Source organism: Tiliqua scincoides, chromosome 5 (assembly GCF_035046505.1).
Source record: "Tiliqua scincoides isolate rTilSci1 chromosome 5, rTilSci1.hap2, whole genome shotgun sequence".
Classification (NCBI taxonomy): Eukaryota; Metazoa; Chordata; class Lepidosauria; order Squamata; family Scincidae; genus Tiliqua; species Tiliqua scincoides.
The window spans coordinates 124,329,573-124,345,367 of NC_089825.1; the positions used below are offsets into that span (position 1 = coordinate 124,329,573).

At 47.2% G+C, this 15,795-nt stretch overlaps 1 protein-coding gene across 1 annotated transcript; it reads left to right on the forward strand.

Moving 5' to 3' along the window:
* The first annotated feature begins 699 nt into the window (after positions 1-699).
* Positions 700-12,222, forward strand: LOC136653487 (receptor-interacting serine/threonine-protein kinase 2-like). The gene is made up of 7 exons (XM_066630385.1): positions 700-774; positions 2,582-2,924; positions 3,117-3,274; positions 3,986-4,035; positions 5,704-5,874; positions 6,389-6,723; positions 12,082-12,222. Exons 2-7 carry the CDS (start codon positions 2,613-2,615, stop codon positions 12,220-12,222), a joined length of 1,167 nt encoding a protein of 388 aa, XP_066486482.1. The 5' UTR covers positions 700-774; positions 2,582-2,612.
* The last annotated feature ends 3,573 nt before the right edge of the window (positions 12,223-15,795 follow it).

Consider the following 15,795-nt stretch of genomic DNA (forward strand, 5'->3'; position numbering starts at 1 on the left):
ACATTAGTTTACACAAATGAATATATTAAAGATGAACTTATATGAATGAATGAAGGTCTTGCAATAGCTCAAGGCCTTGCACAAAGCAAGACTGGCCTTTCCTTTGCTGCTGCTACTGCATTACAGACGTGAAACAACAAGCACTGGAGGGAGCCCTCATCCCACAGCTCATGCGAGGGGTCAAACAGTCGCCCTCATGCTGAGAGCAGTTGCGTCTGGCCAGTTTGGGCTCCAACAAATCTCCAGAGAGCCAGAGGCTCATTGGAGACTGGGGGCTCCCTGAGGGCCGCATTGGGAGTCCTTGAGGGCCGCAAGTGGCCCCAGGGCTGGGGTTTGGGTACCCCTGCTCTAGATCAAGAAGATCTGTTTTGTCTGAATGTAATGTCAGCTTGTTGACCCTCATCCTGTCCTCTACCACCTCCAGGCAAGGCTCTAGGACAGGGTTTCCCAAAGTGTGAGTCACAACCCCATGTGCAACCCAGGTGTGGGTCACATTCAGGACCTCCCACCTGCCCTTGCTGGCATTTGGCTCGAAATTGGAGCTATTCTGGAAGGGAGGGGTGATGTGATGGCCTCATTGGGAGACTCTTGAGGCCTCTTTGGGTTGCGCTGGGCTGGTGATGCACTCTATTTATCTTTGCAGGCCTCAGAATGGCTTCCAGAAGCTTCCAGAAGGCACTTCCGGTTTTCAGAGGCGACCATCAAATGAGCTGGGTTGCGGCATGGTAAAGATTGGGAACTGCTGTTCTAACACAGCCACAGCCACATTTAATGGTATGGAGTGATAGAGCTGGATATCCCTGGATATCAGGGAACTCCAAAATCCCTGACAGCTTCTCCCAGTGGTTTCACATAGATGTTAAATAACATGAGGACATGATGGATCCCTTTGGCACTCCATAAGTAGGGTACCAAACAGGTTACCCAATACCACCTTTTGGAATCTATTGGCCAGGAAGGACTGGAGCCAGCAGCGGACCTCCCTAGCCCCGCACCCAGGGCAAAGGTCCAAGATGGGCCCCCCTGTGGGCTGACACTGCCCCCCCTCACTCGAAAAGCCTCCCCCATTCACCTGAGGCTCACGGAGCCTTGCACAACCTCCAGCTGCATTGGGAAAACCTCTGTGAGGTCCCCTGACACTTTAAACTGTGCTTCCAGGAAACCAGAAGAGAGGGTCTCCGCAGGGTCCTAGCAGCCAACGCCTGGGGCTTTTCCCCCATCTCCATCTATGGCAGGTTCGCTGCTGACTGGAACCACGATAAAACAGTATTTGGAAAGCATGTTCCAACCCAGAAGGATACCGTGGTTGATAGTGACTAACATCACTGGGAAACCTAGCAAGATCAACAAGGATGCAGCCCCCATTAAGTCCTCCATGTAGAAGATCATTCACCAAGTGACCAAAAGTGCTTTTGTTCCAAAGCTAGGCCTGGAGCCTTATTGAAAGGGTTCTAGATAAGTAGTCTCATGTCAGGAAACACCGTTAATTTAGTGTAAGATGCATAAGATTTGCCATTTGCCTGCTCTAGGTAGGCCTAGAGCAGCAATTTTCAACCTTTCTCAAAGCCAGGGTGGTGTGATGGTTTGGGAGTTGGGCAGACCTGGACGATCCAGGTTCAAATCCTTGCTCAGCCATGAAGCTTCCTGGGTGACCTTGGGTCAGTCACTATCTCTTAGCCTCATTCACCTCACAGAATTGTTGTGAGGGTAAAAAAAAAGGAACCATGTACACAGCCCTGAGCTCCTTGGAGGATGGGTGGTCTAAAAATGTGAAAAATAAAATAAATCTCATGACACACTGGGAAGGCATTAAAATTGTCAAGGCACACCATTCGTTTTTAATGATATATTTCATCATTTAAAAAATGAGCATTATGGAAATAACCAAAAAAAATGATTGAGGGCAAGCTTGCATGTTATAACACACCCAATTCAAACAACAGCTGACCTGAAGAATGATGCAGGTTCTGCCCACCCTCAAACTTTCCCAATGGCACTACTAATCAATGACCCTCCTCTAAACTTCCATGGGATCTCTTGTGGCACACCAATGTGCCGTAACGTAGCGGTAGCGGTTGAAAGCCGAGAGCTGAAAGCTGAGAAGGCAGAAGCAAGGGGCTACTGGAAAGTACCTACATTTCCAAACAGTTGTGAAAACTGCGACTTCTCCAGAGAGCAGAAAACCTCCAGAAAGTGGTTTTAGTTGCACGGTTCCACTTCCTGCTTACATCTGCTCTCCTTTTTGCAGTCCTTCTGGTTCCAGTCAGTTTGGAAGCATGTGGGCAGTCCCTTCTGAAAATGCAGAAGCCAGAGGGAGGTGTCCAGGCATCACAGGCTTCCTTGCCCTTCCTTGTACCTCCCTAATGATGTCAAGCCAGAATCAGTTATGCAAAACAGTAAACCCCTTTTGTTCCAGAGTTCCCTAAAAGCAACATTAATTGCAGTTCAGTCCCTCAACCCAAAGATCTGCCGGACTGATCTGCTGCAGCTCAGATTCAGACCTCTGAGCGATCTGGATCTTAATAGCCTGTGTTTTTCCTTCCATGCTCATCTTTACCTATCTTCTCCCACCACCCTGCAGCAATACTTCCTGCACCAGAGAGGAACTCCTGATGGAAGCCCATGCTATGCATCAGGCCTGTTTCTCCTACATCCTTTGTCTCTTTGGCCTCTTTGTGAATGAAGGGCAGGCAGGTGTAGCAAGTTTGGAAGCCCCCTGTCTTGGCCTTGCAATGGAGTTCATGGACAATAGCAGCTTGTCCACTCTGCAGTCCAGGATCCCTTCCGTGCCCTGGGCTCTGAGATTTCACATCCTCTACGAAGTGGCACTGGCCATAAATTTTCTGTACAGCCTCCTCCTGCCAATGTTACATCTGGACCTCAAGCCTGGCAATGTCCTACTCAGGGAGGAACCAAACATGCAAGTAAGTCAAGGCTGTTTCTTAGCCACCGTGTCTTGCAATGGTTATGTATGTAGTTGGGGTCTGTGTGTAAGTTTTGCTTTAACTGTATATCCTCTGCCCCCTCTCCTTTCCACCCCCAAGAGGTAGGGCTTGTGTATCTCATTCTCTGACAGTGACTTGAATTGTTTCTTCCCCACCCCCTGTCCTGTTCAGGTGTCAAATTTTGGGTTGTCCAAGTTCGAAGAATCTACAAGGTGCTCTGCTTCCAGCAACAGGGAAGAGGATGAATATGGGGGAACACTGGAATATATGCCCCCCAAGGCCCAAACCAGCATGAACTACAAGACAGCCTCAGCAACTGATATCTACAGGTGAACACAGGCTGCATTGCCTCCATCATGCACTAAGAGGCATGGCAATTATGACAGCATCATCCAATGGGGCTGGTTCTGTCATCTGTGTGAGAGCGGACCCATTACCAGCAGTAGTATTCATCTACCCCTCTCCCCCAGAGCTAGCTTTGTGGGAATATCCCAGCAGTGGTGGAACAGCCCCAAAGAGGTGTTAGCAGAGCTGTTTTACACTGCAGGATCTGGGCGATCTATTAAAAAGACCACTTTGAGGCATATGGCTGTACAGAAAAGAAGTTATTCGCAGAACTCTATAAAAGGGGAGGGAGAGAGAGAGGTTCTACATGCTTACTATCCAGCTGGAAAGGGGATTCTGGAAACAAAGGAAGGAAGGAGAGCCTGAGATTAGCAGTCTGTAAAAGAGATAAAAGGGAGCTCACTGGAAAGAAGTCTTCACATCCCATCTTATTAGCTGATACCATCTTTTGAGTCTAATACTTTCACCATATCTCCAAGGTGCTGTAGCCTATTTGCTTGACATTGGTTACCCTCTCTGTAGTGTTTTTCCTTTACCTCCAGCCTCTAGCACCAGAGTCCTGTTGTTGTGTGACCTCTTGGTGAGCCCTATGAAAGGGCAGGAGATGGAGAAAGGAATGGGACCTCTCAAAACTCTGTTCTTCAGGGGGAGATGACACTCTCCTCTCACCATAACACACTTCCTTCTCATTTCAGTTATGGCATCCTCATGTGGTCAGTGTTAACTGGAGATACGACTTATACATGTGAGTCCTGCTGTTTCTCTCTTTTTTATTTTGTCCATCTGCAATTTCAGGAACTGCTGGAAATATATTTGATTATTTATTTATTCATTTAAAAGATTTATACCCCACTTTTCCTCTGCCAGAGCAAATGTCCAAGGCAGCTTACAGTTTCAGACTTTAAAAATATATATAAAACAATAAATAAAAACATAATAATGGCCAAACAGCTAAATTGGGGGACAACTGTTTGGACCAAACCACTGCTACAGAGGCACAGGGGGCAAATAGAGGACATACCACATACATGTAAGACAAAACAGAAACATTTTGAGCCCTTGTCGAAAAGTCCTGAGGGAAGGAGTTTTTCGTTCCCCCATTAGAGAATTCCATAGTTGTGGCAACACTACAGAGAAGGATCGCCCCCACACCACCATCCCTCTAACTTGGATAAAGGCAGCACTTGAAGGAGAGTCCCCTCAGATGACCTAAGAGATCAGGTCAGAAGAGATGGGGAAAGGGTTTAAGCCAAACACAAGAGAATGAGATGCACTTCCAGATTTATCCAACTGAGGGCAGTATAGGATCACAAAGGCTTACCTGTCCAACAAGCAAACAGGACTTCTGGAATGAACATGGACTCCATAAGCCCACATTGGTGTTGTGCCAGTGTGTCTCTCCTGGCTTCCCCAAAAGGAACTGGGAACTGTCATCTGGTCAGGATACTGAGAACTGTGTTAAAAGGGCTTTACAGCACAATCCTATGCATGTCTACTCAGAAGTACCATTCTATTTAGTGAGGTTTACTGCCAGGAAAAGGTGGATAGGATTGCAGCCCTACTCTTCCTTCCTCACAGAACTATAGTATCCTGGGAAGAAGGAAAGGCTTTGATTTGCCTGTTTGCAAAAGGTGCTCATGTGGAGAGATCTTTTGGGTACCTTCAGAACGCTGTTTCTTGAACATCACTTTTGTTACTCAGACTGAAACACCACAGTGTAGTCAGCTTGTTATATTAGAATACATGACTTGGTTCAGTGCTGACATTCATCGAGTTCATGCTTGTGATTTGTGTTTGTTGCACTGCATTAGTGTAATTGTGATTAGTGTTTTCAGTGCTTATTCTTGCCCCAGGTGTGCCACATCTCCCACACCTGATCAGGACAGGTTTACCAATAGACACTGAAAATTCCTTTGTTAGAGAAAGCCAGCCTGTCAAGAGGGAAGTTAGCATTTTGCTGAATTGCTTACTTTCCAAATATAGGCATTTTTTATGCAGGGGAGCAAACAGGATTCTTTCTCCTGCGTTAGCCCAGGAGAACTGCACCATGTGCTTATTCTGAGTGATTGAATTTGGTCCTCGATAATATACAATTCAGTGAATCACAAGGAGATACGTAAACCGCTGCTAGAAAGAAAAGAACCCATTGTGGTGGTGTGAATAAACTCTAGACATGGACATGGGTGGGGACCTTTATTTTAATCCCTGTTTGGCTATGAACCTCGCTGGGCAACTTTGAGCGAGTTGTTCTAGCCCAGGATGAGAATGGGTGAGAGTTGAATGTCTGAAGTGATAATATGAGCAGCAGTGATCAGCAGTGATAACACTTGTATGATCAGCAGTGAGCTTATCTTTGGACTGTACCAGTCTCTGTAATCTTCCCTCTAATACCAATATATCCGTCCTTGGTCAGGTATTTCCAAGCCCAGCATCAGACTGCATGATCCCCAAGGCCAAAGGCCTTCAGGTATTGACCTGAAGAAGAATGTCCTGGAGGTGGAGAAGCTGGAGAAGCTGGAAGACATGGTCAGGCTCATGGAACGATGCTGGCAAAATGACAAGGCTGAAAGACCCTCCTCCCAAGGTAAATGTTTCACATGCAGAGGCACAATTGACCTCCACTAGAGCTTAATTTAATCTCATTTTTAAAAGACGGCTGGGGTTCAGGCTTGTTGGGAATTGGATCTCCTGACCCAGTAGACCCTTCCGCTAATTCCATAACTGTGGGAATGACTATGTGGCTACCAGTGGTGGGGGGACATTCTGTCTTTCTAGAGGGCTCTCAGTAATGGCTAGTGGATGAGTAGGGTCAGTTATTCGTGAATTAAGAACCTCAATTTATTTCATGTCCAAAAAAATAAATTGCAGATGAAACTCCAACAGACAGAAATTAGACATGGCCTAACCTGCATCAATTCACTTCTATCATAGATACACTACCACTACTCCCCAAATCCTGGAAATTGCAGGCTGATGAGATGCTAAGAATTCTTGGTTAGAATTTGCTATCCTCCTCTCATATAGTTCTCAGGGATGACTGGTAAATTTAAGTTTACAGTAAGAATGAGTTCCAAGATCTCGTCTCTGTTTCTCTGCAGGAAACTCATCGCCAAACTCATCGAAGCCGCATTTTATTGACCAGCATCGAGAGCAGCTGATCCAGCGGACCGCCACAGTGGAGCCTCTGCTGGATAAGTTGTATCATTCTGTCCTCAGCAATGAGCAGTACCAAAAAGTTTGCTCACAAATAACTAACCAGGATAAGATGCGGGAGCTCTACAAGCTGGTGCCAAGCTGGAACCTTGATTGCAAGGAGAAGCTGCACCGGGCACTGCAGGCCACACACCCATTCCTCATCAAGGACCTTGAAGGGAAACCAAGCAACAAAGGAGGCAGAGAACAGACCAAACCTGGGCACAAGCAGTGCAGCTCTGTATGCTGTGTGACTCCCAAGAACTCTGTTTACCCTGTTGGCAAGCTAGAACCCTATTGTACTTGGCGAAGGAAACATAGGCAGGCACAGGAGGCCACTATGGGAAGAATCCAGTGTGAACGACACTTAGGCTGCAATCCTAAATATGCTTACCTTGGAATAAGCTCTATTGAACAAAATAAGACTTCTCAGCTATGGCATACAACGAGGGTAGCCAGGGGTGCTCCAGCCCTGAGTGCCAGTCTGCAGGGGGGTGTTCGAAACACCACCCTAATATGTTTAAACTTCTTTTTCAAAAAGAAAACGTGTTTATTGGTGGTATTGTATATATGAAGAAGTTATATAAAAAATATACAAATCTGTACCCAGGACCCCACTCACACAGGTCACCTGACACAGCTGAGCTCCCAGACAGTAGGCTTTTCCACAGGGGTGGTAGCAGCGACATAGGGCCTCCCTGCCTCGCCAGCAGGGGCAAGAGGTACAGGAGTCCTGCCCCTTCCTCCTTGATCTCAGTTGGTTTGTTCCCAATGTGATCAAGAGAGAAACCCAGTCGGGAGACTGATGTCTGGGGCAAGGAAAGTAGAGCTGCTGTTGGCAGGCTCCAGAGAAGCAGAGACAGCAAGTGCTTGTAGGATTGCAAGCCTGGAAGGCTGTCAGGCTGGGCTTATGCAGCCCTGGGAAGACGAAGGGGTGGAGCAAGGAGGTGGAGAAGCTCCATATAACCCCAGGCTAGCAAGTGATGAGGGCAGTCTGGGGGAGGCTTTCTAGCAGGTAGGATAATATACAATATAAAATTGTATATACATATACAAATGTACAAAATGTACAGCACACACACACACACACACACACAGAGTTCTATTAAATTCATGGATCCATGACACACTTCTACTCTTTGTGATTGCTGGCAATATTTCTTGCCTTGCCGATGGTCAAATGCTGGTTCCTTAGGTCTTCCTCAAATTTTTTTTGGTGGTGCTCATTGAACCCGCCAGTAGTTCATGACCCACAAGCTGAAAAACACTGCACTAAGTGACGGTTATGATAGTTGGGCCTGAGGTGGCCACCTGGGCCAACTGCCCCTGAATTCATATAGGGGCATGAGCCTAGAATGGTCTTGCAACACTGTATAAAAGGAAGAGACAATGCATTTGGCAAAGCAATTGTGATGTTCATTGGGATTAGTCGTATTCTCTGCTCTCTTATTGATCAATTAAAAACTCCTGTTGTGTTGATATACCTGTGTGTTTATTGGAACTTGCACCAGGCAGACCCAAAATTTGTTTAACACCTTCATCCTTGTCTCCCTTTTAATATACCAATCCAGGGGTGGGCAAACCTCAGCCTGGGGGCCATTTGTGGTCCTCGGGGTCCCCCAATCCAGCCCGCAGGGAGCCCATCAGACTGTTGGAGCCTGTGCTGGCCCATGTCTGCCAGTTGTAACCACCAGATGCAAGCTGCGGGCTGAGTTAGAGCAAGGCCTTTTGTAGTCTCCATGTGTTTTCTGCTTTTCCTGGTATTATTTTAACCCTACCCCTAGCGCTTCTGAACAACTTGTGTCTCCATATGTTTCTGGCTTGGTCTGTATGTTTTCATTGTGTAAGAGGTGTGTTCATAGTTCTCATGTGGTTCTACATGCCTGTATTATAGTTCTCATGTGTATTATAAATAAGCTCAGTAAAATTCATTCATTCATATAAGTTCCAGCTGTATATATTCATTTATGTAAATTTATTCAAATTTGAAATGTAAATTAATTCTTCCCCCCCCCCACCCCAACACAGTGTCAGAGTGACGATGTGGCCCTCCTACCAAAATGTTTGCCCATCCCAAATGAGCTGTGGTTTTGGCCACTGCGCTCAGTCCCTGCACATGTAATAGATTTCTCTCTTGTGCACATATTACATGTGTTCTAAAAAGTACACCCAGAGCAGGAAGAAAATGAGGGATTCAGGAATAATGCCAATCCCATTAGGGGCCTCATTTTCAGAGCCACAGTTGTTCTCAAACACCGAAGAAAAAGATATTTTGTAGAGACAGATCTTTCTCTCCCTGGATGATTTGTGGAAACCAGCAAGCGTTTCTGATTTAACAATAGCAACAATAGCGGTAAAAAGGCTCCTTGTCTAACAGGGCTGGCCCAAGGCCATTTGGTACCAAATGCTACACCCCTTTACTTTATTAAGGAGCCACAGACAGTAAATTGTCAATGATTTTGTTCGTCATCATGTCATCATCATTGTTAGCCTTATTAAGATTTTCTGCTGTGGGCAGCAAAATGCCTTCAGCCATCTCTGCCAGGGGCCAGATGCAAAGTCAGCAGCATGACCTCATTTCTGGAATGAAATTGTTCCAAGAAAAAGGGAAGGGTTAGGAAACCCCTGCTGACAGGCTAACATTAAGGCTGAAAGCCACACCCTGTGGCTGAGGACTGAAAAGTGCTGAAAGGATGGTTTCAACCATTTGGCTTTTTTGCTGCTTCTTTGTGTTGCCCTTCCATGACTATCTCAGGGAAGGAGAAGAGTCCAGGAGAGCAGCAGATAGTCACAGAGGCAGAACGCATGCAGATCCATGTTGTATTTACATAAATGGGGGCAGAGGATGTGGCTTTGCACAATTCTACTAATGTAGTGTAAAAATGAACAACATATACACATATGTTCATAAAAAAAATGAACAACATATACAAATTCAGAGTGCGATACCATAGTCTTTCGAGACTGAAGGTTGCCAACAACATACAAATACATACATAATGTGGATAACAAGATGCTAGAGCTTAAACCCTACTGGAAGGTATTTCAGCAAATCCAGAAACTTTCTTTGTTATACTTCCCCAGTTTTGAAACAGGGCACTCTTCACATTCTCAGAGGCATGGTCATCACCCACTAATCTGCAGTTTTAGGAATAACATTGCCAATCAATCCTTGGTGCATATGAATACCTAAGAAAGTACACTTGCTTTAAGGATGCCAAAAGTGCTTATAGGCACACACAGTAAGTCCTGCATTTCCCTTGCTTTTCATCTGGCATTCCTGGGGAGTTTCAAAGCTCCTTGTGTTATGATATCTGTGGGAAATATGCATAGATTGTGCTTAGAAAAGGAGAAGCAGCTAGGGTTTGCACAAACGGATTTTTACCTGTCTAAATAAATGTGCAACCCTGAGTTGCACGTGAAAAAGAGCACCAACATTATTTCAAAATTGTGAGATTGTTTGGGAACATTAACATAAAGCAAAAGTTTTGGAAAAGCTCTGGTTTATGATAGCTTGCCTTGAGGGGGAATGTATTATACAGCAACTGAACTGAGTGACCTGCCCAAGGCTATGTAATGTGGCCATGGCAGAGGCAACTCTTGAACCATGAGATCCCAGCATTCTGCCTGCTGGTGAAGGGCACTGCATGTAAACTGGAGAGGCACTTTTACCACAGCTGTTTTTATTTCCCCATCAAAATGACACAGCCCCCTTGCTATATCATATTAATCCCCCTGAAGAGAGAGATTTTGGAATATGTATGTATGTATGTATTTCCTTCCTTCCTTCCTTCTTAGTCCGGTGGACATCTCACTGAAAATGTTGACCCACTGTGCAGCAGCTGTAAAGAAGGCCAGTTCCTTGCTTAGGATAATTTTTTTAAAGGATTGAAATTAAAATAGCTGATATTATGCTGTTGTAAAAATCAATGGTAAGGCCACATCAGGTTGTCACATCTCAAAAAGGATATAGGGAACTGGAAAAGGCAAAGAAGAGAGTAATCAAAATTATTTGTGGGCTGGGGCTCTTCAGTCGAGAAAGGAGGCGCCTGTGGGGGGACATGACTGAGACATATAGAATGCATGGGATGGACAGAGTAGATTGAGGGAAGTTCTTTTCCCTCTTGCACAACACCAGAACAGGGGACACCCACTAAAAATGGACTGGACTAACTCTCCAGTTCTCAGACAAAAGGAAATATTTCTTTACCCAGCCTGTAATTAGTCTGTGGAATTCCTTGTGTGGTGAGGATGTGGTGATGGCCTCTGGCCTATATGCCTTTAAAAGGGGATTGGACAAATTTCTGGAGGAAAAGTCTATCACAGGTTACAAGCTATGATGAGTATGTGCAACCTCCTGATTTTAGAGGTAGACTACCTCAGAATGCCAGATGCAAGGGAGGGCATCAGGATGCGGGTAAGGTCTCTTTTGTCTTGTATGCTCCCTGAGGCATCTGGTGGGCCACTGTGAGGTTCAGGAAGTTGGACTAGATGGGCCTGTGGCCTGATCCAGGAGGGCTCCTCTTATGTTATTATGACAGACAAAAGAAAATATTACTTTACCCAGCCTGTAATTAGCCCGTGGAACTCCTTGTCACAGGATGTGGTGATTGCATCTGGCCTGGATACCTTTTAAAAGGGGAGTGGACAGATTTCTAGAAGAAAAGTCCATCAAAAGTTACAAGCTGTGATGAGTATGTGCAACCTCCTGATTTTAGAGGTAGGCTACCTCAGAATGCCAGATGCGAGGGAGGGCACCAGGATTCAGGTCTCTTTTGTCTTGTGTGCTCCCTGGGGCATCTGGTGAGCCACTGTGAGATACAGGAAGCTGGACTAGATGGGCTTTTGGCCACATCCAGCAGAGCTCTAATTATGTTCTTATGACAGACAAAAGAAATATTACTCTACCCAGCCTGTAATTAGCCTGTGGAACTCCTTGCCACAGGATGTGGTGATGGTGTCTGGCCTGGATGCCTTTTAAAAGGGGAGTGGACAGATCATACAAAGGAGAAGTCCAACCTAGGTTACACAAGCCTGATGGGTATGTGCATGTAATTAGCCTGTGCAACTCCTTGCCACGGGATGTGGAGGCCTGGAGGCTTCTCAAAGGGGAGTGGACAGGTCTTCAGAGGAGACGTTCATCCCAGGTTCCAGGCCCTGATGGGAATGTGCATGTGATGAGCCTATGGAACTCCTCACCACAGGATGTGGAGGCCTCTCAAAGGGGAGTGGACAGGTCTTCAGAGGAGAAGTCCATCCCAGGTTTCAAGCCCTGATGTGTATGTGTGTGTAATTACTCTGTGGAACTCCATGCCACAGGATGTGGTGGCCTGGGTGCATCTCAAAGGGGAGTGGACAGATCTTCAGAGTAGAAGTACATCGCAGGTTCCAGGCCCTGATGGGTATGTGCATGTGATGAGCCTGTGGAACTCCTCGCCACAGGATGTGGAGGCCTCTCAAAGGGGAGTGGACAGGTCTTCATTCCATCCCAGGTTCCAGGCCCTGATGGGAATGTGCGTACGATGAGCCTGTGGAACTCCTCACCACAGGATGTGGAGGCCTCTCAAAGGGGAGTGGACAGGTCTTCATTCCATCCCAGGTTCCAGGCCCTGATGGGAACGTGCGTACAATGAGCCTGTGGAACGCCTCGCCACAGGATGTGGAGGCCTCTCAAAGGGGAGTGGACAGGTCTTCAGTCCATCCCAGGTTCCAGGCCCTGATGGGAATGTGCGTGCGATGAGCCTGTGGAACTCCTCGCCACAGGATATGGAGGCCTCTCAAAGGGGAGTGGACAGATCTCTGGGGATGACTGTGCAGCCTCCGGCTCTGCGGGTGGCCTGTGCCTGGCTGCCGGCAGGGGCGCGGCCACAGGATGCGGGCGCCTTGTGGTCCTGGAGGCAGCTGGCGGGGCGCGGCACTGGCAGCCTGCCAGGTGGGGAGACTTCCAGCAAGGCCACCGCTGGAGCTCTGGGCGGCTCCGCAAGGGGAGGGAGAGGCTGGGCGGGAGCGGAACGCCGACTGCAGGCCGGGCTTCCGGGGACGGCCTCCGAGGGCGCACCGTCTCCAGTGCCCGCAGCAGCCTGGGAGCCTGGTGAGGCGTCACACGGAGCCCTGGCTGGGCTGGGCAGGGCTGGGCAGGGCGGGGGCGGGGGCGGGGGTGGGACGGGACCGCCCTCCTTCCTGGGGGGCTGCAGCTGGGGACAGAAGGTGCGGGAGGGGCTGGAGGAGGGCGGGCGCTCGGCTGGGCGCAGCAGGAGGGGGGATGCCTGGTTCAAGGGGGCCCTGCTCCCTGATGGCTGGGGGGGAGGCACGGCTTGGCTGGGTTTCCCTCGCCCTCCCCTCTGTCCACCTCTCCCTCCACCTGTGCACAGACCTGGGGTGGGTGGGGAGGCAGGTGAGGCAGAGCCTCCCCACCACCTGAGAGGTGTGGGTGGGCAGGTGAGGCAGAGCCTCCGCCCAGTCATTCAAATAGCACTGCTGCCACCTGAGAGGTGTGGTGGGTGGGGAGGCAGGTGAGGTGGAGCCTCCCTACTGTAGTCCTTCAGAAAGCATGGACGCTGCCCTGTGAGGTGTGCAAGAACCAAGCTGTGCACGTGGGTTGTGAGTGCTTGTGCATCTCACAGGGCTTTTCGAAGGACAATAGTAGGGAGGCTCTGCCTCACCTGCCTTGCCACCCACCACACACCCCTGGCACATACTCCACCTGCCTGCCTGGGCATGGGGAGCAGTGTGGGGTAGAGGACTGTGTGCACACAGCTGCTTCCAAGAAAGGGGAGAGTCCTTAAATGGTTCTGTTGCATTTGGGGAGGTGGAATCTGCCTCCCCCCCCCCCAGTAACCCCTTTATCCATTCAGCTGCTTGTCTTGCCCTCCTTCCCTCCTCCTCTGGGCAACTTCAAGTGCCCGTCCCAACTTGCCTATGGCTGGCAAATCTCTTGCCTTTTGTGTGGTTCTTCCCTGGCCTGGCTGGCACTGCCTCCTCTCTGTGACTCAGGGCGTCTACACAAACCTGGCCGCAATTTGGCATTACTCGGTTAAGCAAGGCTGGGAAATTTTGCAGCATGGAGAATTGTGGCTTGCTTTGAAGGGCAGGTTCTCAGACAGCTGGGTGCAGGGCAAAAGGAGCTGGTGGGCCTGGGTCTTAGTTCAGTTTCTGCTTGCTCTGTGGCCTTCTTCCTTTCAATCCTATGAGGTTTCAGATTGTCCCTTCCCCCCCCCACACCATTTCCGAGGTTCAGCTCTTTCATGTCCCCAATATCTAATTTTGTTGTATTGGGGGTCCCGGCTGTGTAGCGTACCTGGCTTAATTGTTAATCTTTTCCCACTTTGAATCCATGCACACATTTTGTCTGCTACTAAACTTGGACTTGGTTGACCCAAAATGAGCCCAAGAATGATGACTATATAGTCCCAAGAAAAAGTAGCACAGTAATGGTTTTACCTGTTACATTATTTCTAGTGTTAATTTTGTAATGTTGAGGCTTAAAAATTACAGAGATGGGTGTGAAACCATTGCAACCATTTCACCAGATTCTTTTTTCTTCTAAAAAAGAGCGCCTGTGTGGAAGTTGCACCCTCTGACCAAAAAGTCCTACCCCACTAATCCCAGTGCTTGAGGATGACGAAGGGCTCAGTCCTATCCAATTTTCAGTGCCAGTGCATCTGCAGTGCAGCCCTGAGGCAAGGGAACACATTCCCTTACTTTGTGGAGGCCTCCATAACTACCCTCACCATAAGATGCAGCACATATACCATTGGCACAGGTATACCAGAACTGGAAAGTTGGATAGGATTTGACCTTTAGGCTGCAATCCTATCCACACTTACCTGGGAATAAGCCACATTGACTATAATGGGACTTACTTCTGAATAGACAGGCTTAGGATTGGGGTCTTAGGCCGCATCCTATAGTGTACTGTACACACTTTCCTGGGAATAAGGCACATTACATACAGTGACACTTATTTCTGATTAGACAGTTAGAAGGATTGTGTATAGTCAAAGAAAGATACCCTGTGTCTGTTTAGAGACTCTCCTTTATTTCTTCAAATGAGGATTGAACCTTGGCTTTGAAAACAGATCCAAGAGCTGAACACTAGCTCAGATGAAGCCCCAGCAATCTGGCAGTCTGTCAATTCTTTCCTTTGTTGGTCATCCAAGCTCATTGAAAAATGAAACAACAAGTAATGATTAGTTTTCTCCAGATACTTTTAAGGAGTTGGTCAGCTGTTGCTGTTATATGAAGTATTTATTTCTAAAAGAGGTTAAAGGGCTGCAGTTATTATTACTGACTGCTGGGGAGATGATGCTTTGCCCATGCTCAGAGGGATATGTCTTTATTAGTATTAAATTAATACTGAAATTAAATTGTCATCCACCTCCATGCTAGCTTGATTTACCATGACTAGTATCTGTGTAATTATTTTAATAATGAGGATTATTAGCATTACAGTAGCAGAAAGGTCCATGGGCTATAAGTTCTGAGAAGCAGTAGCATATACATGTAGTTTGTTAGCAATATTTTTCATGCTGTAACACCTTCTTGTAGTGAAGAATGGGCATCAAGTCTTGACCCTCCATCTCTCACAAACAGGTTTGGCCTTCTGAATGGCCCACAGTCAAGGATATGAACATGTTTCTGAATTGCAGGCCTCTGAAGAAGGGGAGGTTCCACAGGGTGAAGTCTATCCAGGTGAGACTGACCAAAACCAGCACTTGAGACCCAGGTGGTTTTCTTTCTTTTGGCTGGATAAATACTGATCCAAGTGTGTATTCTGTGCTTCATAGCACCCCAAAAGGCATACTGCTACCTAATTCTGTAGTAAAAAACAATTATGCCGCTTCAGTTTGCAGGCATGTACATGCTTAGTATTACAACATTTGTTCTGCTTTTGCCCTTGAAGGTTTCATATAATTTTGAATTTATTGGCAAGAAGTGAGGGAAACAGGAAGGAAGGGTGGAAAGGGAGCTCAGAAATCTCCATAGAACTATGAGCACTAGAAACCTGATTTGTAGATGCTGTTGCCAGATTCTGCACCAGATGACATTTGGGAGGCTTAAGGTGATTGAGCAGGGCTGAAGCCCAGAATTTGTATTCAGTGTCAGTGTCCAGCCTTGGAACATGTAATGACAGAACACCCTGAATGTAAAAGCCTTCTCCTGTTTTAGTTATTTTGTGTTTATCCTGCTTTTCCCAATTAAAAATGGGCTATCAATACAAGGTGGCTATCAATAAGTTAAGCATATTCAGAAGAATGTTAATTGGTTCAACTGCCAAAATGATGTTCCTGCCAGGTTTTCTCTTGATGCTTCT